The sequence below is a fragment of the Triplophysa rosa genome, linkage group LG7 (genome assembly GCF_024868665.1).
Source record: "Triplophysa rosa linkage group LG7, Trosa_1v2, whole genome shotgun sequence".
Taxonomy (NCBI): domain Eukaryota; kingdom Metazoa; phylum Chordata; class Actinopteri; order Cypriniformes; family Nemacheilidae; genus Triplophysa; species Triplophysa rosa.
In genome coordinates, this window is record NC_079896.1 from 7,702,673 (window position 1) to 7,727,080 (window position 24,408).

At 38.2% G+C, this 24,408-nt stretch overlaps 1 protein-coding gene across 1 annotated transcript; it reads right to left on the reverse strand.

The window, feature by feature from the left end:
• Positions 1 to 88: 88 nt before the first annotated feature.
• Positions 89 to 23,116, reverse strand: dipk1ab (divergent protein kinase domain 1Ab). Its single transcript, XM_057338350.1, is given in 7 exon segments — positions 89 to 1,473; positions 3,286 to 3,462; positions 4,120 to 4,227; positions 4,438 to 4,572; positions 22,855 to 22,938; positions 23,016 to 23,047; positions 23,050 to 23,116. Coding segments are annotated over 7 exon segments (1,416 nt in total). The 3' UTR covers positions 89 to 660.
• Positions 23,117 to 24,408: the final 1,292 nt, after the last annotated feature.

The following is a 24,408-nucleotide window of genomic DNA, read 5'->3' on the forward strand; positions in this document are numbered from 1 at the left end:
ACAATTATGAAAACCGCAAATGGTCACAATCTTTTATGGCAGCACAACTCTGATTGAAACTTAAAAATAGTCACACTAATGTTTGAAATATACTTTAAAAATTTTAATCTTTCCAAGGCCCTGAGTCCTATCTCTTTATATAAGGGTGCATACAGATTTAAAACAAACACGGTGTAAAAACAGATTGTGACATGTCACCAAATACTTCAATTGGCAGTTTAACTTATTTTAAATAACTGATTTGTTATTGAACTGTATTGTAATCACTGTTAAGTCTAAAAATTATTGTAACTCATGCAAATTGTCTAGATCCTTCTTATAGTTAATAGGCAGGATTTAAAATCAATATCTTTCTCGCTATAGACCAGACTCGGTTTGATTGTCTCCGTTTCCTGAACAGGGATCCACAGGAAGAGCAGCAATTTGTCATTTTCTCTTGGCAGTGGATGACATGCATTGCTGCCTAAGCTTTTATGATTTGGGTTTTAGTCAAGTCTGAGTCATGTAAAACAAGGGGCAATGAAGGATATAGTGGCTCAGTCACTGCGGCGCAAAAATAATCTGAATAATTCGATTCAAGGATTTGTGGGTTGTGTGATATTAGTTGGACAGTCTCGGTCTGTTGTGTATAGAATAAGTTCACTTCACTATAGCTATATATTAAGAGTCTTTAGTGTGGGATATTTTCTTCCACAGCAGAGTTTTGAGGTTGTTGAGAGTCAGAGAGTGCTCCATTTCCATCTGTTCAGTGGTACCCTTAAGAGCAATGCATGCGTACAGCTGTTTCTCCAGTTCCTCTTTAATGTCTGAAGGTGCGCCATACAGAACATAGTCCTTCAGCATGCTACATACTATAGCCAGATTAGGCCGCGTGACTTCTGTAGTGCATCTGTGTTTAGTGAGATCACAAGACGTGACGCAGTCCCTCCCGTACACGCAGTCACTGTCCTCGTCGCAGCGCCTTTCTCGCATCACTTCCTGAAAAGATGCTTCAGGGACAATTCGCTTTGCGTCTACAACCTTTACATCATGGCGCTCTGTATAACCGAACCCTGCAGCGCTTACATCACACATTAGGAAAGTTCCAAACGTGCCGTGGAAGAGGTCCTCGACGAGCTCGAACAGACCAATGGCTATCTTTGCTTTGCGTGGCCAGGATGGTGCGGCCCATTGGTCGATGCTTCGTCTCAGACTGGCTGGAATCCACAGCTCGACCAACCACGGCAGGCTGATGCCATAGAGTGGTATGTAAGGCACCTTCTCCATGACGTACAAGTCCCCACAGAAGCCCAGCAGTCTGGGGGTGTGCTCTCGGTCCTGCAACACGACGGACAGCAGGAATTCATTCAGCTGCAGTAAAGCCCAAGCTGAATGGGCTTCTGAAAGAGAGATCTGGCCATCCTTGTTGCTGTCAGCAACTCCAAGTACAAGGGTCACCAAGTCCTGTAAATTGGCATGGTCTCCAACTTTAGCCTGCGAGGGGGAAAGCATCAATGCAATATATTAAACGTTTCTCCCCCAACTATAGCATAGAGCAAACATCTGCAAAATAACATTTAATTTGAACACATTTACAATTTAAAAACGGGTAAAGATGGTTCAAATGACTCAATTCAGAAAAGTGGTAAAATAATGATTTGTAACAACCTCAGGCTTGAGGCTCTCAGTGTACATATTTACACATTCATGAAGCAAAATTAAAACTGTAAATTCCTAAACATCTAAGTGTTATATTAAAATGTCACGATCCTGCCTCTCTCATTCATGCTTTTCTAGTCCTGTGTCAGGGTCCTGACAGTCCCACCTGTTTTGTGTGGAAGCACATGGCCATTGTTTGTTTTTGGTGTGCCATGTGCTCTCCTGTGTCTCTTGACCCTGCCTCCTCATTTCTTCATTAATTATCTTGTCATTGTTTCATGCCCCTCACCTGTTGCCCTCATTATTTGCTCCCTATTTATTGGCCTTGTGTGTGCTTGGTCTTGTGAGGGTTAGTTTTTTGTAACCTACATATACGTCGTGTGTCTCTTGAGAGCTGTAGCGGTCTTGTGATGTCTAGTTTTTCGTAGTGATGGGCAGAGAGAGGCTTTGTGAAACAATGAAACAGTTGAATCAAATGTGCCATATCTGTCCGGGCTTCGAAACATTCCAACACCCGTCTCCACGGTGACACCTAGTGGTCATAATTGCGTGTTGCTCTAATACACTTATATAACAACGATTTAGACAATGGCTGAGGCATTACAATCTGTATGTTTGTAGGTGTGTGTGTTGGAGTGTGTGGGGTAGTGGTTAGTGTTCTTGACTGGTGTGTTGTAGTTCAGGGTCGAATCTTGCTTGAAGCGTTAGTCTTCAAATCATTCTCGGAGTCATTTAAAATAGTGTTTCTTTATGTATTTTTTTTATTTTGAAATTTTAGTATCCTTTAGAACAGCGTATGTTTTGGCTACACCTATGCCCATCCAATAAATGAAGGTGGTAGAGTGCATGTGATTCAGCATTGATAAGTGTTATTTGCCATCACATACCTCACAAGGCTGTTCTCAAAATGGTCCCACAGGCTACAATTGACCTTTGACTTTTTTCTTATATCTTATATCATTTTATATGTTGGAAAATTTGGCATTTGACATACACTATATATATCAATAATACAACATATGGCTCTGTTTGTTTAGTAAAGTGGCTAGATTTCAAATTGATTGAGTGATTCTTATCCCAAGATCACTGTCCATAGATTATTATTTTTTTATTTCTTGATTTACAGTTAAGTCAGCTATAGACACTGGTTTACAAGTTTACTTTCAGATCAACACCCCCTAGTGGCGAAATGTCGTTGAGTTTTGAAACGTTTCGAAACAGTACTGACATAACCAAGCCTCGTTTGCTAAAAATCACGTGACTTAGCCAGTTTGATACGCACTTCGAAGCACTGATTCGATACTGGTTTCGAATGACATCATGTAACACAAGATATTTTGAGAAATGTCTCAGTGGTTTTGTGTCCATACTATGTAAGTCAATGGAGGCCTCGGTGTTTGGTTACCAGCGTTCTTAAATATACCCTCTTATGTGTTCTCCAGAAAAAAGCAATACAGGTTTGGAATGACATATAAATGAGTAAACGATGAAGCCATTTGTATATAGATTTTCAAAGTGTAAATAATGTGGCTCTGTGCTGCTATCTAATCATCGCTCTGCATATAGACACAGCAACACTGGTTGAATCGATAACATCGTTTTTAAGGCATTAATGTTTTATTACAGTAGTGCATTTGAATTTGAGACCTTCAGATGACTAAACACCATCTCTTTGAACTTCTCCACAGATGTCCCTTTGGTCGGCCTGTTAAAGGAGGCAAAGTCTTTCCGGGGCTCTAGTTCTACACCCAGATCGTAATGAGGGACCTCTTCCATCTGGCACTTTATGATCCCTTCCATATCCCCCCAACTGCCAGAGTAGACCTAAATATAAAAGTAGACAGTTTGAGAACAGTTTAAGAAATCAGAGAAAAATACTGTATAAAGTGTGTGTTAAAGTGGAAATGATCATGTGATCATGTCCTTGGTCCAATGGTTCTTAAAAACAACGATAAATTAATTTAATCAAGACAAACACTGTAGCAAAATGTGATCGGTAAGTCATAGCAAGATATATTTTTACAATAATTTATGGACAAAATGTTAAATGCTCTCTCACTTGTAAGTCGCTTTGGATAAAGCGTCTGCTAAATGAGTAAATGGTATGTGATATACTTGAACTTAAAATTTGAACTTACATTTCAACTTGTTCTTATAAGTTACAGCAACTTAATAAATGTCAATATTTAAAATACTAAGTTGAAATGACTTTTACAATTTCATTATACCTAAACATTTAACAAGAATTTTACAGTGTATTGTGCAGGTAGAAAATATATTGAACACTGAACTACAAGAAATAATTAAAATTACAGCAATCCTGCATACTGTAGCCTATAGTTCAATTGTACAGACCTCCACAAAAAAAACGTGGTTTCAAATTAATAATAACTAAACATCAAAAATATATTTTTTTTAACTTAAGAGAGGAATCAATACAGTATGTTATACTAGGAACAACCACAGTCTTGTGTGTCTGACCTGATTGCTGGGTTTGGCAGAGAGACACTTCCCCAAATAAAGATTTTCCTTCTCACACAAGCTGTTGCAGGCAGAACCATCAATCACACCCTTCTGGAATTTATCACACTAAACACATGGAAATAAACATACATCAAAGTTTACTGGCATTGTTTAATTATTCCATTTCATATAATGGTAATCTCAAAGGTCACCTGATCCACTTTAGTTTCATATTTTACAATGACTCTCCCCTAGATGGCCCCCTGTTCTAAATAATGTTTGCAAAAGTCACCAGCAGCTTTCAAATCCAGTTTATCACTGCAGCTGGAAACTTACTATGGAGGTTTTGCACTCATGTCCACGGCACAGCTCTGTGTAAGATGAATATTCCACGTACACCACCCAGCTTCCCACGAAAACAGCCAACCAGGAAAAGAACAGGTACTTCATGTGAAGGTAGGAAAACCGGGCCTGCATTTAAACAAAGAATCACAGGGAATATTGTGTGATAAAGAATAGCTGTACTTAGATAAAACATACTTTAAAGCCAAATAACTGGTAGAGGTGTTGGGTTCAAACCCTAAACATAAGGATCAATTGGATAAAAGCGTACTTAATACTTCATTTATATATTAATGATTGTCTGTTCAGCCAGTTTGTTTATTAATGCAGCAACTGTTAGAGTTTTCATCATGTTGCTTGTTTTGGACTATTTAGTAAAGCTTATATTTCCTCAGTAGGCAGTTTTTGGAGACATGATTATGCTGGTGTGTGCTTATATATGGGCTGATACAATTTGCTGGAGGTTGTACTGCCATGATGGTGATAATAACATGATTGCTATGAGTCAGATGAAGAGAACAGCTTACAGGGACAAAAACACAGCCTCCATTTCACCAAAGAAATTCAGATTATGTTCACAGAGTAAAAATGTTTTGGGTTAAGACCCACAAAATAAAGATGTTGTCAGTCACTTTTGTTAAAGTGTTAAACGGACAGTTCACCCCCCCCAAAAAATCTGTCATCATTTACTCACCCCGAGTTGTTCCAAATCTGTAAATTTCTTTGTTGTGATGAACACAGAGAAAGATATTAGAAAGAATGCTTGTAACCAAACAGATCTTGGACCCCATTGACAACCATAGTAGGAAAAATTACAAAGTGCCCCAGAACTGTTTGCTTTCCTACATTTTTCAAAATTTCTTCTTTCAAGTTCAAAGACATTTATAAAGCAATTCTTCCTACTATGGTAGGTTCCCAAGAACAATTTGGTTACAAGTATTCTTCCACATAGCTTCCTCTGCGTTAATCAGAACAAAGAAATTTATACAGATTTGGAACAACTTGAAGGTGAGTAAATTTTCTGTTGAACTGTTCCTTTAAGTTCCTTAAAATGCTCAGCTTTGTTTGATGTGTTTACATTATTTTGATTGAAACTGGAAGTTAGGGCAGGACATATTAAGCATCCCCTGCCCCTTTGAACCCCCCCAGCCTGGAATTCGATGAGAAGCTGAATTGCAGAATAATGTCATAAAAATGATGAACTGTATTGGCAGAAGTGAGAGTCTGCTCTGAATGCTTATTTCATTAAAAACTAAATGTTGTTAATGGTTTGGAGCACACTGGTTTATAGATATCCTTAAAGCTAACATCATTCCTGTATCCTAAAATAAAAATAAAACGTTTGATTTCATGGGGACTGTGCCAAGTGCCTTGTACAGATCTCTAGTGATGTGGATGCAGCATCATGCAACAGAAATAGTAGAAGTGCACTATTCATAGATGGTGAAAGGAATATAAAAAATAGCAGTTCTTCTAGACCCCACAGCAGCACAAATTACAAATTTCATTTTAAAATCTATTAGTCATGGCTTTACTAACTCACCAATGCCTAAAGCTAGTAAAAAGCCTCCATACTTTAATATATTCAAACATACTAAAAACAAAAGTAAGACCCAAGAGACAGGAACAATCATGACAACCAACAAGGTAGTCACAGATCTCAAATCTTTTATTTATGTGTGACCTTTAAAGGAGCACGGAGCAGTGGGAAACTATCATTCTGACAGCCACACGTGATGTGTGATCCACTATAAATAGTCGCCTCGGCTCAAGCACTCTACACTTCATGAAATATATCATTTTTACCTGGATTTCTAAAAAGAGCAGTGTGATATGAGGTAAAAATACATCACAAACTTAATTATGATGCAATGGAGGTATATTTCAAAATCCATTAGACTTCAGATGCACATTCCTCTGACAGAGTGCTTTGCTTATGCAGACGTTTTTCTTTTTCCTCTGGACAAAACCCCTTTCAAGTTACTTTTCCTAAAAACGAAATCGGAAACAAAGTCTAAAGTTACAAAATATAATTTATCTCGGTGTCACTGTGGTACATACTATAGCAAATAATGCAAATAAAAGAATCACAAATGTTCCTGCCAAACCCGCCCTTACAGAAAAGACACATGAATTTCACATGTTTTTCGCTTGTGATCACATGTATACAACATGTGCAAAAAAACACGTGTGATCACATGTGAAATGTGTGTTTTTGGAACATTTTGGCGTGAATTTCATGTGAATTCCCACGTGAAACCCATGGGATAACATGTAAAAACCCATGGGATGACATGTGCAACATGTGGTGACGTGAAGAACATGTGACATATGTGGAGACATGTCGCATATGTTATCCCATGGGTTTTTACATGTTGTCCCATGGGTTTCACGTGGGAATTCACATGGAATTCACACCAAAATGTTCCAAAAACACACATTTCACATGTGATCACATGTGTTTTTTGTACATGTGAATTTCGTGTGTCTTTTCTGTAAGGGCGGAGCACTCTCACCAGCCCCCCCCCCCCGATCGGGGCGAGTGCACCGAGCTCGGAACCGGCCCGAACCCAGAGCGCACCCCTCGGGTTACTGCGGGAGCAAGCTGGCTCAAGGAGAGGAGCCGGGGTGGTGGAGGGATTCCATTCCATTTGTTGAGGGAATCCATTTGTTGCTGAGTGCTTGTAGGAGTCAGGTTGTAGCTCCAAGCTCTTGTCAAAATTTTCCAGACTTTGCCGCCTGTATGCAAAGTTTGTTTGAGGTGCTCTTGACCCGCACACGTTCAACTAAAGCAACAGGAGCAACTCAGTATGACCGTGGCTATGATTCCCGAATATACTAGTTAGACCCCTTACTTGGTTTAGAAACCTAATAATAGTAAAGTAAAATATGATGTTGTGGTGATAACCCCTGTCTATTTTTTGGATTGCTTTTGAAAAAGCACACATTGTTTCTCAGTGCAAAGCAAACCTCAGAGGAGCAGTTTGCTGAACTCTGCACAGCTCGGTGCAAACAGCTATACTGCCTGCAATATTTATAAGAAACGCTCAATTATTAATCGCAACTGTTGCAGCCATGCATCTCTGTATCAACGTATCTAGTGTTTAACCATTATGTGTACGATAGCCCTGACCTGTACAATAAAATCATGAGGTACCAAGATGTAGCTCGATGGCTCGAAGATGTAGTCTGGATGCTAATACACTTTTCAGGTTCAATATGAAGTAATGATGTTCCACAATATGCAACATCTAATCTGTTTCTGTAAAGTCATTATTTGATTCTAAGCTTGTATGAGTATGAGTAAAGTCTGAAATGCTGAAAATAAGAGCTCTGGAGAGTGACGAAAAGGCCCCAAATATTGAAATGTGAGTGAAACTGTAAGACATGTTTATGTTAACCAAAAATGAAAATTCTGTCATCATTTACTCACCCTCTTGTCATTTCAAACTGATATGACTTTCTTTCTTCTGCAGAACACGAAAGAAGATATTTGAACAATGGCGGTGCCCATTGACTTGCATTGGTTTTGTGTCTATACAATAAAAGTGAATGGGTACCGCTGTTGTTCGATTACCAACATACTTCAAAATATCTTATTTTGCATCTTCGCAGGAAAGAAAGTCATACAGGTTTGAAATGACAAGAGGGCGAGTAAATGTTGACAGAATTTTCATTTTGAAAGTGAACTGTTCCTTTAACAGTATTTCACTTTAAATTGCTAAGCAGTTTTATGGTTTGAAGAAAAGCCCCTGCAAAAATCTGCAATTATTTCAAACATTTCAAACCTGTATGAATTGCAGAACACAAAAAAAGATATTTTAAAAATGTTTGTAACAGAAAACTGTTGGTCCCCATTGAAAATATTCCCTTTTATCAAAAAGTCAATTCATGACAAGGTTTTAGGTTTTTTAAAACCGTATACTGCACCATACCGCTGAGAAGCTGGTAATTTGTGGTTGCAAACGTCAAAATGAGCTTGGCTGATACGTCAGCCAAAATTATTCATTTTCAGGCCTTTTGCATCGTCTGATATATGAGCTTGCTTAGCGAATAGACAGCATTAGCATCGAAGTTCCAAATTGTGAGTGAATATTTTGCGGAAAAAAAACTTTCCAATTTTGTCTACAGTACGTCTCAAGACCAATTCACACCAAGAACGAAAATTATGAAGATAACCTTAAATACAAATATGACACAATGCCATTATGTTTATTTTAAGCTTGTGTGCTGCAGATTCACATTTTAAATGTCAGTTGCTTTAAATGTGAACGGATTTATTGCTGTCAAAGTGATCCCAACAATATTGTTCCTCTGTATTGCAATCATTATACTTGTGGTGTGGACTCCGCTATTCTCTTAAAGAGACGGTTTACCCCAAAATGAAAATTCTGTTATCATTTACTTACAGTCTTGTTATTTCAAACCTGTATGGAGAGATTTTGAAGAGTGTTGGTAACCTAACAGCACCCGCACCAATTGACTTCTATTGAATGGATACAAAACCAATGCAAGTGAATGGGTGCCGTCACTGTTCAGTTCTTTAAAATATCTTCTTTTGTGTTCTGCGGAAGAAAGTCATACAGGTGAAATTATATGAGGGTGAGTAAATTATGACAGAATTAAAATTTTTGGGTGAACTATACCTTTAAATTTTGTAAAAATTTTAAAACCTTACAGCTACATTTATAGTTATGGTTCTTGGTGTGATTTGATATTCTTAAATATGTCACTTATATTAGTCATATAGCCTCTTAAGCAATAGCACTCGCAGTCAACCATTATAAAGCCCATATAGCGGACCCTTACTTACAGCATCACTATAATGAACGCTTCATACGCTGCCATTCATCCTGCAATGTTTAATGCTCTTGAATAAATGATCTCATAGCATATTGCCAATTTTGCTTTCTGCAGGGCATTAGCAGGCAAATAACAGACCTGATGGAGCCACTTGTGTCTATTAATGATGATGAGACGTGTGTTTGACAGTGATGGACTTCCCTTTTCCTCAAGCTAGCATATAATGTGCTTATGGCACTGTGTCAGCTCTCCAGTTTCTATCTTGCGATTATGTTTTATCTGAGAGAACATCCAAATTTCTAAGCCTCTTTTAATCAGCCTCCTATTTCATGGCACATGGCTGAGTAAGATTTAATCTGTGCTCTCTTTTGATAAAGCAAATTCACTTATTTTCAGAGCCTGGAGACGTACAAACACTAATATCCTATGTTGGGCCAATCTAAACCAATAACCAAAATCCTGATAATGTAAAGAGATTTCAGGTCCCAGCTGACCGGACTACACCTGACCATCTGAACTGCTCCATTTTAAAACTTGGTCAGCTCCAAAGAGCCTATCGTGTGGTCGGTGTTTACAGTCAGCAAAAGTGGGAGATGATATACATGTTCTTCCCTATAAATTTTGTAAGAACGTTCTTAGTCACCCACTTATTGGTCTCATCTGTTAGTCTGTATCTAATCTAATCTGTTCTCTCTCTCTCTCTCTCTCTCTCTCTCTCTCTCTCTCTCTCTCTCTCTCTCTCTCTGTCTCTCTCTTCAGTGGCTCCCCTAATGACAGGCCATCATTCCCGCTCTGCTACGGGCACTCAGTGAGATTCTGCCATTTCCATCGGAGAATCCATCTTCCTCTCTACTCTTTAAATCTCGTGCCCTTCAGGGTTCAACCACCACCCCACGTCTTAAGCTCACTGCTTCACTAAACCAGGATGACAGGCATTAGAGAGTTGTGGCAGGCCAGCGTCCTGCACAGCCTTTCATACCTCACAGGACCCAGAGGAGTTGTCGCCATGGCGATAGGCAGGGAGAATCCTCAGTTTAGTAGGCAGCCCTCTCCCTGAGCCCAGAGTCAAGGTTTGGGAGAAGTTCATTCATCAAACTTAAATCAGGTTTTTCTCATCAGTGAATTCCTCCCACAGCAATCTTCTCTGTGCTGTTTGCCGGATGTCTGAAAGCCTGAAAGTTCCGGATGATCCTACAGTTTTACCACATGAATCGTATCTGGGTCATTCCTAGGAAACGTTTTTGTGCTACACAAATTTTGAATTTGCAGGCGTTTTGCAAGTCTGAGGCACATAAGATGCTTCACAAACAAACCATAAATAATTAAAAGGTTTATTTATACCTGCTTGTGTTTTAGTCAGTCTGTGATTACATGAAGAGACTGAAAAACTGAGAAAAAATCTGAAGGAACTATGGAAATAATTCCAAGACATGCTTGTTAATACAACACTTGATTATTACAGGTAATGTTTGCAAGTCTGTTTGATATTGTCAAACTCTAAAATTAGCTGTATTTCAGGGAACTAAAAAAGCACTATTAAATGATTAAATACTGTGTTGTGCAAGTTAACAAACACTTTTATTACTTTTCTAATTAGCAAAACCCAGTGAAAAACATAAATAATAATAATGATTTATGGCAAAAAATAAAAATAACAAAATATGGACAGCTGCAATATGTTTGTTTTCACACTGAAACAAAAGATACAAATAACATCTTAAAGTGGTCGTTCACCCCAAAATGAAAATTCTGTCATCATGTACTCATCCTCATGTCATTTATGACTTTCTTTCGCAGAACAAAAAATAATATATTTTGAAGAAAGTTGGTAACGGAACAGCGCCGACACCCATTTACTTCTATTGTATGGACACCACAAAACCAATGCAAGTGAATGGGTACCGGTTAACAACATTTTTCTGAATATCTTCTTCTGTGTTGTGTGGAAGAAAGAAAGTCATACAGGTTTGAAATGACAAGAGGGTGAGTAAATGATGACAGAATTTTCATTTTTGTCCCCATGAAATCAAAATTGACCCTATTTACTTTGTTAGTGCACTACACTAATGGTAAACAATTCTGTCCAAGACAACCTAAACACAAAACGCAGAATTTCTGTGAGATCATGGTCTGGTGCAATGACAGGGGGTTCTCCCTCTAATGTCAATAACTGTAAAATGTAAATAGTCCATAAATGCTCAGGCACAAATGGCACCATTTCCTGAGAATGACCCATTTCTCTTCTAAGGATAATTCATAAGACTCAGCTGCAGCTGCAAGTAATCAGTTTAATGTGTTTAGCGCAAAGTGTATTTCTAATGTTCTTACGTTTTTGGTTAGATGTAATAAATTATAAATGCATGCCCCTATCTTGTATAATGAACTAAGGAAGCCTGAGACGTCCAAAGATAAAGTGATGATTGAATCAGTCGGCCTGAAATAACATAATTAAAACAATTAATCGGATCTACCCCTTATCTCCAGGAATCCATAACCTCAATGCTACGAAACACGCACATTAAAGATAATGCCCTCAACACATGTAAACTATTCAAAACAAGTTCTGCGTTTGTTTCAACCTCAGCAGCAACACTCATATATCAAACAGAGGGTACCCGACATCAAAAGCTTTATAGTTTGCCGCTGGTTCATGGGTCTCCCCCTAGTGACTGGAAATGTTTCCATGGCAGCACTTTGAATTAACAAATGATCACAGTGTCAGCGAGCCCTCGTCGTTTAGTACATCGAGCGCATACCGGTCAGCGGAAGCACGTCTGTATGTATCAAACAGCATTTGGCTTCTCGGCTGCTGTGAACTCACAGATGATGTGACGAGAGAGTGTGAAAAATTTAGCAGCAGCCCCCACATCACTCCAGCCCTCAGCTAAACTGAAGACTGCGTGGAATTTCAATCACATCGGTGAAGGAAACAGAGAAAAGTTCACATGAGCCGTTACACCACATGAGCCCGTGGGTCAGTCTTTTTTATGGGGGAGTAGATAAGGCACAAAAGTGGAGTTTTTGTAGACTTTATTATGCTTAATGAGGATGAGACCCACATTAGGGATGCATCTGAGCCAAGGGTTCTTCATATAAACGTTCAATTAGTATTTTTAAAAGGCCCCTCTGCTCCTGCTTATCATTATAAGCCTTCGGTACGTGGAACTTGGAGGTGAACTGTTCTGTTTTAGGGGCGATTCACATTTCACGTCTTTTGCGCGCGCAAGTTCGTTATTTTAAATGTATACACGCGGCAGGCGCGCACAAATAGGGAGCGACGCGCATACGGTGTGGCGCGCACATTTTTCTAGGCGCGTTGACACCGCATCGAGATGGAAATAGTTCAACTTTTCAGAGTGCCGCGGGCACCACGGGTCATTTGACTAGAGAAAGCGGCAGGGCCCGCGTTTTCCGCACGGTTTTAGACGCGAAATGTGAATCGCCCCATAGCCTGTTATCTGAGATGCTCAAACCTCTTTTGTCACAATACTAAAACTATAATATTTTTATGTTCCAACCTTGGCTCTTTATTTTAATATAATATTAAAGATGCTCTAAAGGTCCAGTGAATAAATTTTAGCGGCATCTACCAACGGCTCACTCCACCCTCCCTTTCAAAGCTCTATAATAAGCTCTGTAGTGCAGTTTGTCCGTTAAGGGCTACTGTAGAAACAACATGGCGAATTCCATGCAAGGGGACCCGCGGTGTATGTAGATAGAAACAGCTCATTTTAAGGTAATAAAAACATAAGGCTTTATTATTTAAGGTCTTTATACACCTCTGAAGATATAGTTGTATATTATATTGCATTTCTGTCAATAGATTCTTCAAAAAATGACACACAGCACCATTAAGGATAACACACAAAGCTCAAAGCTTTTTGATGCCCAGGACGAGAGCTAAAATATTACTACAAAAGAAAATCAACAAAATATTATGATTAATAATTTTAATAATATTAATTAACATAAATAATATAAATATAGGTGATAAACTTGCAGTCAATGTATACAGTACTTTATACAAAATAATTTATGCAAAGCTTTTTGCGTATTTGTATATTATTTTTTGCTGTAGTTGGCTTTTTTTGCCAAATCATTACGTTTTTTTGTCCATTTTCTACCCTACCCAAATGGGTCAATTTCATGACATGCAAATTTGTCCAGGGCATGATTTCCTTTTAAAATAAATGAATTCCTTTAGGACATCTAATTCATCTGTTTATTCTATAAGACCTATTTAGTTTAAATACATTTTCTGAATTTTAACATAATAAATATTAGTTTATATTTTGGCATATCAAACTTGTTAAATGGCATATTAAGACAACTATTATTGGTGTTTAAAATATTTAAAAAATCAACACAGGTTTAGTCTGTTTAATCCAAAAAGCACTTGCTTGGCTTGTTGAGACCAAACCTCAACCTTCCGATTTCTCTTGTGAAGCCAACATGGAAGTGACTTAAACTGCAATTTATCGACTTGCCGCTAGAGACTGGCTCCAAAAGAGAGCAGAATCTCAATGAGCCCCGTGATAAAATGCCCAACTTTACAGCAGAAAAAAAACATGTTAACAGCCTGGTACAAAAAATGATTTTGGTCTATACAGCTAATTTGGCCTTTCATGACATGCTGCTAAGATAGCGACGGCCAGCTTCTCCCACTTTAGGCTTCAAAAAAGCTCCTCAGAAATCCATGGGTGACATCACGGACACTACATCCACGTTTTATACAGTCTATGGTTGAGACATGCTGTAAAAATTATTGCCAAAATGCATTCTCTCCCAGATCGATCCTTGTATATCCAACGTATCCCGCTCCATTACAAGAGCAAGACACCACAAACAAAAACAAACCCACACCTGACCTTTTCAGTCAATGCACCGAGACATTAATTTCAACTGGGCTAATGTGGCATGTTCATCCTCAGGACAACATCGGTCATCACCAAAGGGAGAGGCGAACAGAAGTGGGTAATGAGAGGTTATTGATTGAGGCTTTGTGTTGGCTTTTCATTAGTGGCTGAGTGAGTGAGTGTGGACCAGTGGCTGTGGAAAAGGTGGTCAGAAACATTGGTATCCTGATGATCCTCAAAGGCTTTTATCTAATGTTTTAATCAAAGTTGTTCTGAGGACATAAAGGCAAATGAGAGAATGTTGCGTCATGCAGGTCAAGTAGTTCCGCATCTGGTTGACAAAGGCTTTGCTTATCAGTCCTTTGTACCAAAACATAATAATCATAATCATCAACCTAATCTGTATCTTTTTGTTATATTTACTTGTTATATGTCCCTGTGCTATTTGCCAGATGTAGTGTTATCTTCTGCTTTTGTTACTAGCACTTCCATCCCATCCTAACATTACAACCTGGCCAATGCAGACACCAGTGGTTGAGGGCTGTTTTGGTTTTACCGGGTAGCCACCAGGCTCAATGATAAACAGTTGTTTGACCCCTGAAATTGATCACCAACAATATGACAGATATCGCACCTCACAGTTTCAGTAAATTCTCTTGCTTTGTTTTGCTTAGGAAGAAGGAGCTAAGTCTAATTTCAGGACCATAAAGAGGTGGAACTTTACTGCCCCTGGTCCTAGAGCTCTCTGTCACTAGACCTGATCTCTTGTCTGATCCTATATATGATCTGTTGTCTGTTTTTGCATCAGCTGCCTGTGTCTATTTTCTGGAGAAGGGCTTCTGTCTCATTCGTTCACCCAGTCGCAGATACCTCAGCATCCATCCTGAGTCATGTAACAAACGCCTTTTCGGGATAGTTTACCCAAAAATGAACATTTTGTCATCATTTATCTACCTCAAGTCATTCAAAACCTGTATGTGACTCGTTCTTCTGAAGAACACAAATGAAGATATTTTAAGACATGTCTCTGTGGTTTTGTGTCCATACAATGGAAATCAATGGGCCCAATGTTGTTTGATTACCAGCGTTCTTTAAAATATCTTTTATGTTTTTCAGAAGAAAGTCATACAGTTTTGGAATGAAATGAAGATAAATGACGAATGATGGTTAATTCCAGTACTGATCACCATCTCTACTATCTGACTAGTAACCAAAGTCTTGTTCCTACCAGAACTGTAGCTCTGTTAAGTAATAGAACCTCGGCCAACATCTTCGTACTTCCAAACAATCAACTTTAAATCACACGATTCACTCTTTTGGTCTCTATAGTCACACTAGGCTGTTCCACACTAAATTGTTTGATTTAGGATTTTGTGTAACTTCTTACTAGTCTATTTTATTTTAAATAATGTATATTATGTTTATATTTAATCTGAGCCAGCCTTTCTGTTTATCATTACATAACCCTTTTAAATGAATTACTGTATAAGGTGGCCAAAACAATTCCCCAAAATTATATTATTATGTATTGAACAAAAAACTAAGTTAATTTTGTGTCAAGGTTAAATTACAGTTTACTGAAGCTATTAAGACACTTCTGTTATTGAAAAAAAAAATATATATATATAACTAAATATAATTTTAAGTTGAGGCACTAAAATTATTAATTGAAAATAAATAAAAACTAAACTAAAACTAAAACTGAAAAAAAAAATATAAATATATATAAAAACTAAACAAACAAATAAATAATAAAATGATGAAAGCACATAACAAAATTGCTCAAAATAAAACTAAAGTTAGCAAGACAAAATATCATTAAATATCAAATGTCCAATTGGAGGAATTTATTGACAGAAATCCAATATAATATACCTAACTATGTCTTCAGAGGTGAAAGAAGACCTTACATAATGAAGCGTTAGGGGAGAGCGTGGACGATAACATTTTTTAGAAAAATGTAATTTTAAAAGATAATTTTTTATACAGATATATTTTTGCTCTGGTCAGTAACTCAAAGGTGTGGTCTATCAATACTAGGTGGTATTTTGTATAAATGTAGAATGACTTCAGTATAATGTCAGAATAATGTCACCCCACAGTAAAAACTTAAACTGAATTGTTAAGAAATATTTTTGGATTGGCAATGTCAATACAGATTTGAAACAGCCTTTTTATAACAATTTAACAGTATGAACAATATGAAAATTAACAAGCGTTACTTTTGTCCCGACAGGAAGTCCTGACATTTAAACCTGATTTACTTTTATACTGAAAACCTCTGAAATTGGTCATTTTCTACAAATTCGTTGTTTCTACAGTATCCCTAAACCAGGGGTGTCCAAAGTCGGTCCTGGAGAGCCGGTGTCCTACAGAGTTTAGCTCCAACTTGGCTCAACAAACCTGTCTGGAAGTTTCTAGCAGAGATACTCTTATTACAGGGAGATCAAAGGGTCTGTAATACTTTTTTAATTGGAGAAACCATAACGGCTAACAAAACCCTTTCACATCCATAAAAAAAAACTAGCATCTGGACTCCTTTCCTGCGTTCCGCTGAAGTTAGTGCGTTAGCATTAGCCGTAACTCTTTTTTGGCGAAGAAGTGAACATCTTAGTCCTGTGTCAGCCACCAAGTGCTTCGAAAGGAAGGGGTGAGGGATGGAGTGAGTCGTTGATTCCTCACCACTAGATGGCGCTAAATTCCATACACTAGACATTTAACACAACTACAATAAAACTGAAAACAAAACTACAAAATAATTTTGTGTTTTTAGGTTTTTAGCCATTGTGGCTCTTAAGAAAAAGTTTTTTTTAACGATATTATCATATGCGTAGTATCAACCATATCAATAATCACAGCTATAAAGTCCCGATTATTGTCAATAACGGTGCATTATGACACCCCACTATAAAGGGTTACAAATAGAAACGGTTGTATCACAAAATATGCCTAAATGGATCTATTAATAGTACATTTGTTCTGAATTAGCAATGAAACATTCAGTGCCTGGAATATAGTTGGCAATTACGTTTGATCATGTTTGACAGCTTGTTTGGATAGACAGCAGCATCTTTATTCCCTGTGAGATGAGTTTCAGAGGGACCAACAGCTCGATGCGTTCTCTGAAGTTTACTAAAGCCTCAGCATGCAATCAATCTTCTAGTGCCCACAGCTCCAAGCTCACTCTTTTCACTCAAAAAGATCAGCCTTCAATTTCAGGTACTCTTCCTTCCGCACATAATAGGAATACGAAGCATGTCTGTTGCTTTTAATCCTCAAACCCCTCTGCGGCACACCGAGGGATGACATGAGGGAAGAAGCAGATCAAGTGGGGGAGAATTTTGCACTGACACTTGTTTTCATAGCTGGCTCTTCTCATCCATAATTCATGATCATAAAGCGATTTCTTGCTGCCTTCTCCCTAATGCTCCCCTCCCCATCAGGCCGATGAACGACAGATAGATAGAGGAAGCAGACAAGACAAAATGACAAGGATAGATGGAGAGTATGAGAGAGATGTTGCTGCTGTGCATGGACTCAAAAACAAAAATAATTTTCTTTTACTCCGTAAACTGCAGATAAAACATTTACAAGAATCATCTCTCTCTCCCTCTCTTGGGGAATACATAAAGCATGAAGAACAAATGAAAGCTTTTCTGGTGCATTATAAGTCTGATGGGGATAGCGTTAGTTCTCACTCTCTTATTTCCTCAGCTCCCAAGTGATGACATTCTGATGGAAGCAGACGTCACACAGGCACTGCAGGTCTAATTTGACTCATATCTGTGAGAACAACCAGCAATCAGATGCTCCATTCTGCTTCTCCCACTCCTGTTGCCTCGTGGGACGCATCTATCTACACACTGAGTCAACACTGCAACAGTCCAAAATGTTTACATCAATCTAACAACTGGAGCTCAGGACAGAGCGTTCCAACAAAACACAGATATGACTATGCGAGACTTATGCAAAAGATGATCAGTTTCATCTTTGATAACAGTGACAGATAACCTAGATGTCTTCATGCTGTCATGTAGCGCAAGGCTTTTAAGTCTCTGCACGAGCTCACTGCAATTCACGGAAAGTTAAATCTCACCCTCCGCGCTCGCTATATCGCAAGCTGTCATTTTAAAGCAGCTGCTCTTTTATGAGGTGGGAAGACTTGCGTCACAAATGTTTGTTGTTTTTTCCACATAGTGCTTTGGATCTTTTGTCAGTCCTGGCTAATTCAATTTTATCCTGTTAAAAATGTATGCAAAAGATTTGTAAAGAGACAATGATTTAGTTACGGGTTTGGTTTCTGGGGGAAGTCTATTTAGCTCATCTCTGGAATAATGGTTTCATTCAAAATAACTTAAACGAACTAATCGTATACTGTCGTCTCGCTGTCCTCGCAATATATATATATTTTTATATTTAAATTTGTCCCACCATATAACCTCATTGAATGTGACACAGTTCCTCTGGGCTGCACTGGAAGCTAAGAGCACCAGCCTGACACTCACTGTAAATAGGAGACCTCGTTTTGTATTCTCACAGGGACAAAACGGAGAAGAATGGTCGTCTGCTCATACCAAAACCCTAGACGACACTGAAATATGGATGAAATAAGGTACACGTTTTCAACTTAAAGGCATAGTTCACTTCACCCCAAAATGTATTCACCATCATGTCATTCAAAAGCATGTGATTCATATGAGGAACACATAAAAGAAGATATTTTGAGAAATGTCTCAGCGCTGCATACAATAGAAGTCAATGGGGTCTAATGTTGTTTGGTTACCAACGTTCTTCAAAATATCTTCTTTCTTGTTCAGAAAGAAATTCATACAAATTTGGAATGACATGAGTGTGAGTAAATGATGAAAGAATTTAGATTTTGGGGGTGAACTGTCCCTTTAAGAGAGATAAGGTATACCTTAACTTAAAACAAACTCTAAAAACATTAACCAGCAGAGGCCTAAAAGGTGTTCACAAGAATTTTGAGTTTTTTTCTGATGCATTTAAAGGCTAGAGGCACTCCAAGAGCTTAGATCTTGTTCAACCAAATTGATATGTCAGAGATAATGTACAGCCAGCCGGTTGTTATCGCAGAAATAAGCCCCGACAGTGTGATCAGGACCTGACGCAAAGCGGAGAGTCTTGTATCACACTGAAGGGGCTTATTTCGCGATGACAGTGGACTGCTTGTACATTATCCCGCTTATTACAATGTGAATTTGAAATATTTTCTTAGCTCATTATTACCGAATGCAGACCTTCAGAGAGGAAAAGCCATTTACTTTCGGTTTTAAGGTAAGAAACGACATTCAAATGTCATGAACAAGCAATTTGGTTAAATCATTTGTAAATATAATGTCATATACTGTATGTTATTAAAATACATATTTATATTTAATTTCTCAAAAAAAAACTGTCACAATGATTTGCTGCATCCAGGTTACCGTGTGTTATTAGTTTTGAGAGGTTGTTATCTGGGAATAACGAACCTGCAAATGTCGCGACTGGCCAATCAGAATCAAGCATTCCAACGAGCCGTGTAATAAGTAAGGGATAATTCATGGCTAGCCGTGCATTAAAGGATTTTAATGCATGACGTGGATGCGAAGAACCACACGACGCGAAGGGCTTATACCACGCTTATACCAACATTTGCCAAGTTAAAGCTTTTATTGATGTTTACAGTGTCATTTTAGATCAATCAGGTGAAAATGACGGTTATTTTGTCAGTTAATTCTAAATGTAATCAAACTGACTGGAGCTACCCCTGCGTTAAAGGCTTTTAATGCACACCTTCCAGCCAATCAGAATCCAGTATTAAAACAGACCATGGTATAACTAGATATAACGTTGCATTGCCCGTGACACACTGTGCTATCATGTGGTTTTATTCAAAATAGCTGAAGTCTTTAGGCTAGAAGTGCTCTGTATGTGAGTCAGTCACATAAAAAATATTCTGCTTTTCTCTGGGTGGCTTGATAGAACAGCTTCACCCTTATTGCAATGTATGACCTCAAATTTAACACATTTTGATACTTGTGATACACTTGATGATCAGTGTTATTCTGAAGAAATAAAGCATGCTGTGGGACGGAAGCCCATGAAACTACAATACAGCTGCATCGAGTTAGCTATGTCTAATTGTAGTGGATCGCATGTTTTCCTATTGTCTTTGATATCTGAAAGTCTGTCTGGACTTGTTGTCTGATGGTTCCCTGTGGAGTCTTCTCCATTGAATGGTCTTCTTTCCTTATGGCGTTGTGGTTTTGACTGTTTCAGTCTTCAACTCGCACTTTTTTGAAAACAACATGTATGTATGTATGAATGTATGTATATGCATATACTGTAGGCCTATATTTTTTCATTTTTCATTTAATGATAATACACATGAACAGCAATGCCATGTGCTCATATTTTTTTTTAACATTTGTCTGGTTATCACGTATGCATTTCTGAAGGGCTGGATCTAAAACAGACCACAGTTTTGGTGAATCATGCCTCTAACTGACAGACAGAATTTCATATAATATGAGAAGCATCACCTCTGGAACAAGTGCTACTGTGTCCTAAAACACCTAGCCGCAGTAATCTCATGTATTTTATAAAGCAAACACAATACCATATGCTGCCGAGCACAAAGCTGTTGTTTCATAATAAATTCCCTGAGTGCATGACCACTAAACAAAATGCCTTATTTAAACCCAATGAAGGATTGTTTTTAGATTGTCCACAGTAGTTCCAAAGGTCAGACAACCAAAGCAGATCCTCTGGGCATACACAGATCTATAATAATGTCTCTATTATTTTCTTCGAAAATTAAATCTGCACAGGGAGCATCAGGATTTAGCACAGAGAAATATGAACAATATTAAATACAATTTTATACCATTTTAAGGCAATTTCAGAAAACAAGTGAAGCCGTATTTACATTCCCCAGGCACCATTTAAAGCAGTATTCCCTTTTTCCCCAAAAAAGACCAGTGCGAAGCAGTTCATATCTGCCTCTGAGATTCGTTTTGGTAACAGAAGACTGCATAAACAACTCACATTCATGTTAACTTCCGCTCTCAATGTCTCTCTTGCACTCTCATGCTGGAGCAAGCAAACACCTCACATTGAGCCAAACTCTGGGTGTGGGGAGAGCACTGAAGGCATTCAGGATTACGTTCCTTAGAAAATAAACAAATGCTTAAAGGAGGGCTGCTTCTCTAGTCAGCACAGCTCATCCCTCAAACCATCTCTTCAGTTTAGAGGTGCAAAACAACGTATATCAGGATTACACTTCAGCACTTGTTTTTCTTGTAATTACAGCACAAGACTGAGATGGAAGATCTTTAGACAACATTCACTGCTGTCCCTGAAGCTTTATTATTTATTGCTGGTTATATTTAGAATCAAAGAATTTAAATGAAAAAATGACTCATACTAGTTATAGTGATCTGATCGGTTTGTATTTACTGAAATTGAGGTTGTGATGTGTTTGTGTCGCACTTAGCATATAAAGGAAACGGACAAAATAAATATAAAATAAAATGTTTCCAGGGAAAAAAAAAGAATGACATTTTGCTTGCTTGAAAGAGAAGCTTGCTTATCTTAGCCAGCAGAGTGACTACGTGACACGTAAGAATGCCTTAATTTACATTACATTTGGAAGATACTTTTATCCAAAACGACTTGTAGTGGATTCAAGGTACACGTTTTTTTCCAGTAACGGTTGGTTAATATTTCGCCACAGTATGCATGTTCTATGGGATCCTATATAGTCGCCAAAAAATATGGATAAATGGTTTATGATGTGTAAAGGTATAATGGTAAGGAATGATGTTATAGTTGCTGGTAAAAAGACAGTAAAAGTCAAAGAGCCTTATATTGCTCACCCATGGAAAGTGGCGAGCTATGATTCTGGCATCCCAATTTATGTGCAATTAGTACAGTCCAACTTTGTCAAACTTTCCATTTTTTCGTGTCAATTGTAGAAAATGTGATGTAATTCCAGTAAAAGCACTATCGCATCCAAAAGACACATAGACCCTGTAGGAACAGCTAAATCTACGTACATTATCAGTGAAAAGGCTTTTTTATATTTGTTTTGTCAAATGAATTGACAGTTCAGAAGCAAAACTTTACACGAGCCTGCCTTACATGCCACTGTCACTGTATCAAGGTTAAGTTTCTTGCGATGAATACATCGAGTGTGCACGTGTATTGACGTTACTCAGTATTTATAGAAGAGGTGTAAAATGAGGTCGTCAATCTTTGACGCACATGAACACAGCGCCCCGATGAGTTTGGGAATTCATGGGTTATATATTGTATTAGATTACATTTTTGACAAGTAAGAGAAATGTTTTCAGCACAGCTATAAAAATGTTATATAGCAGCGCGGTTGCTACAGCAACGACTGACCAGACGATGTTATCCATCGCATCGCGAAGCACGAGAAAAACGAACGAACGTTTTGAAATAATGGATAAATGTAATGTATTCACTCATACATATTACATACAAAACGTGGTTGAACAGAATTGTGTAAGTAAAACGCGGTACATTCACTCAACAATGAAGTGAAGCTTTAGGAAGAAACGAAGCCTTCAGAAACTTCAGAGTCCAAACGGGATAACCGCGTTCCTGCCTCGTTTACTCGAAATTATGGCACAGATTATTCAAAGTACACAGATGCGCACAGACGAATCGTCGTATGTGTTATAGCGATCCTCGGAACAAGTGGCATAACGTTTATAACGCGTCTTACCTGGATATAGACGGGTCTCTTCAGCCAGATCCACGGTATCAGACCCCGTGCCATGATCGAAACACCACATTTCACAACACTAACCTAGCACAAATACAGAATTAGTGCATAACGACGATTATGTAAAACACATTTACATTAAAGCCACCAGTGTCCTTTACCAAGCCAAGGTCTTTCTCGCCATGGAGAGAGAGATGAGGATTCTGCGAGGTTCCTCTGAAGCCGCGTTCAAGCGCCGCACCTCACGCGCGGTGAGCAACATCAGCGCGCGCATCCACTGGATGACCAACCGAGCTCACATCAGATATTAACATAATCTGAGGAAGTTTGTGCACATTTGTAGTGATGTCTGTACACATTTACACGGTGTTCTTTGATATTTACATGATATCCGGATAAGAATGTGCATAAATAGTGATTTTGAGAAATAATGTCACATCGATTTGGGTTTCTCAATATTATGGCTCATAGATACATGAGTTGAAGTAAAACTAAATAAACAGTTTGCACTAGGCAGTCAAGCCTTTTAAGACTGTACACTAGGATAGTTCTTGTATGCCTTATAAAAATTACATCTGGTTTTATTCAGGCAAAAAAGTATAGAGTAAATGTCAAATGTCAACCTAAAGATAAAAAATCAAGGTCAGATGTCAGTAGTTGGTGGTTTAAATACCCATGTGAAGTCTCAAAGTTTCTAAAGCATAGTTGTCCATAGTCAGGTAAGATATGGTAAACTACACCCATAACGGAATTGTCACATCCTAATGGTCTGTATTCCTCATAAATGGGCACGTTGAAAAAAACTATTGTTTGGTCAATGAAGAGCCATCCCTTCTACATTTGTTGGGTATAATTGCTTCTGGTTTGTCCATTTTAATTCAAAGAAATCCTACAAAGTATTGTGCATCTCAAAAACGTGCGATATTTCGTTGGACCGCCATTAGCTTTGATTATGACACGCATTCGCTGTGGCATCGTTTCGATAAGCTTCTGCAGTCCAGAATGTCCATTTTGTCCCATCCAGAGTTGCATTCATTTTTCGCCAAGATCTTGTATTGATGGTGGGAGAGTTGGACCGCTGCGCAGTCTTCACCAGCACATCCCAAAGATTCTCAATGGAGTTAAGGTGTGGACTCTGTGGTGACCAACCCATGTGTGAAAATGATGTCTCATGCTCCCTGAACCACTCTTTCACAATTTGACTTGAGCCTGATGAATCCTGGCATAGTCATCTTGGAATATGCCCGTGCCATCAGGGAAGAAAAAACTCATTGATGGCATAAACTGGTCATTCAGTATATTCAGGCAGTCAGCTGACCTCATTCTTTGGGCACATAACGTTGCTGAACCTAGACCTCCAATCCAATGGGAGGCTCTTACCTATTTGCTTAGTTAAATCCAGGTGGTGACTTCTTTTTTTGGATGGGCAGTGTATAAACAGATGATTCAATATATTGGTAATAAACACATTCTGAGAATTTATACTTAAAAGTTTTGACTGGAAATGTCACATCCAAAGTGATGGATTGATTACCATAGTTTACTATAATGGTT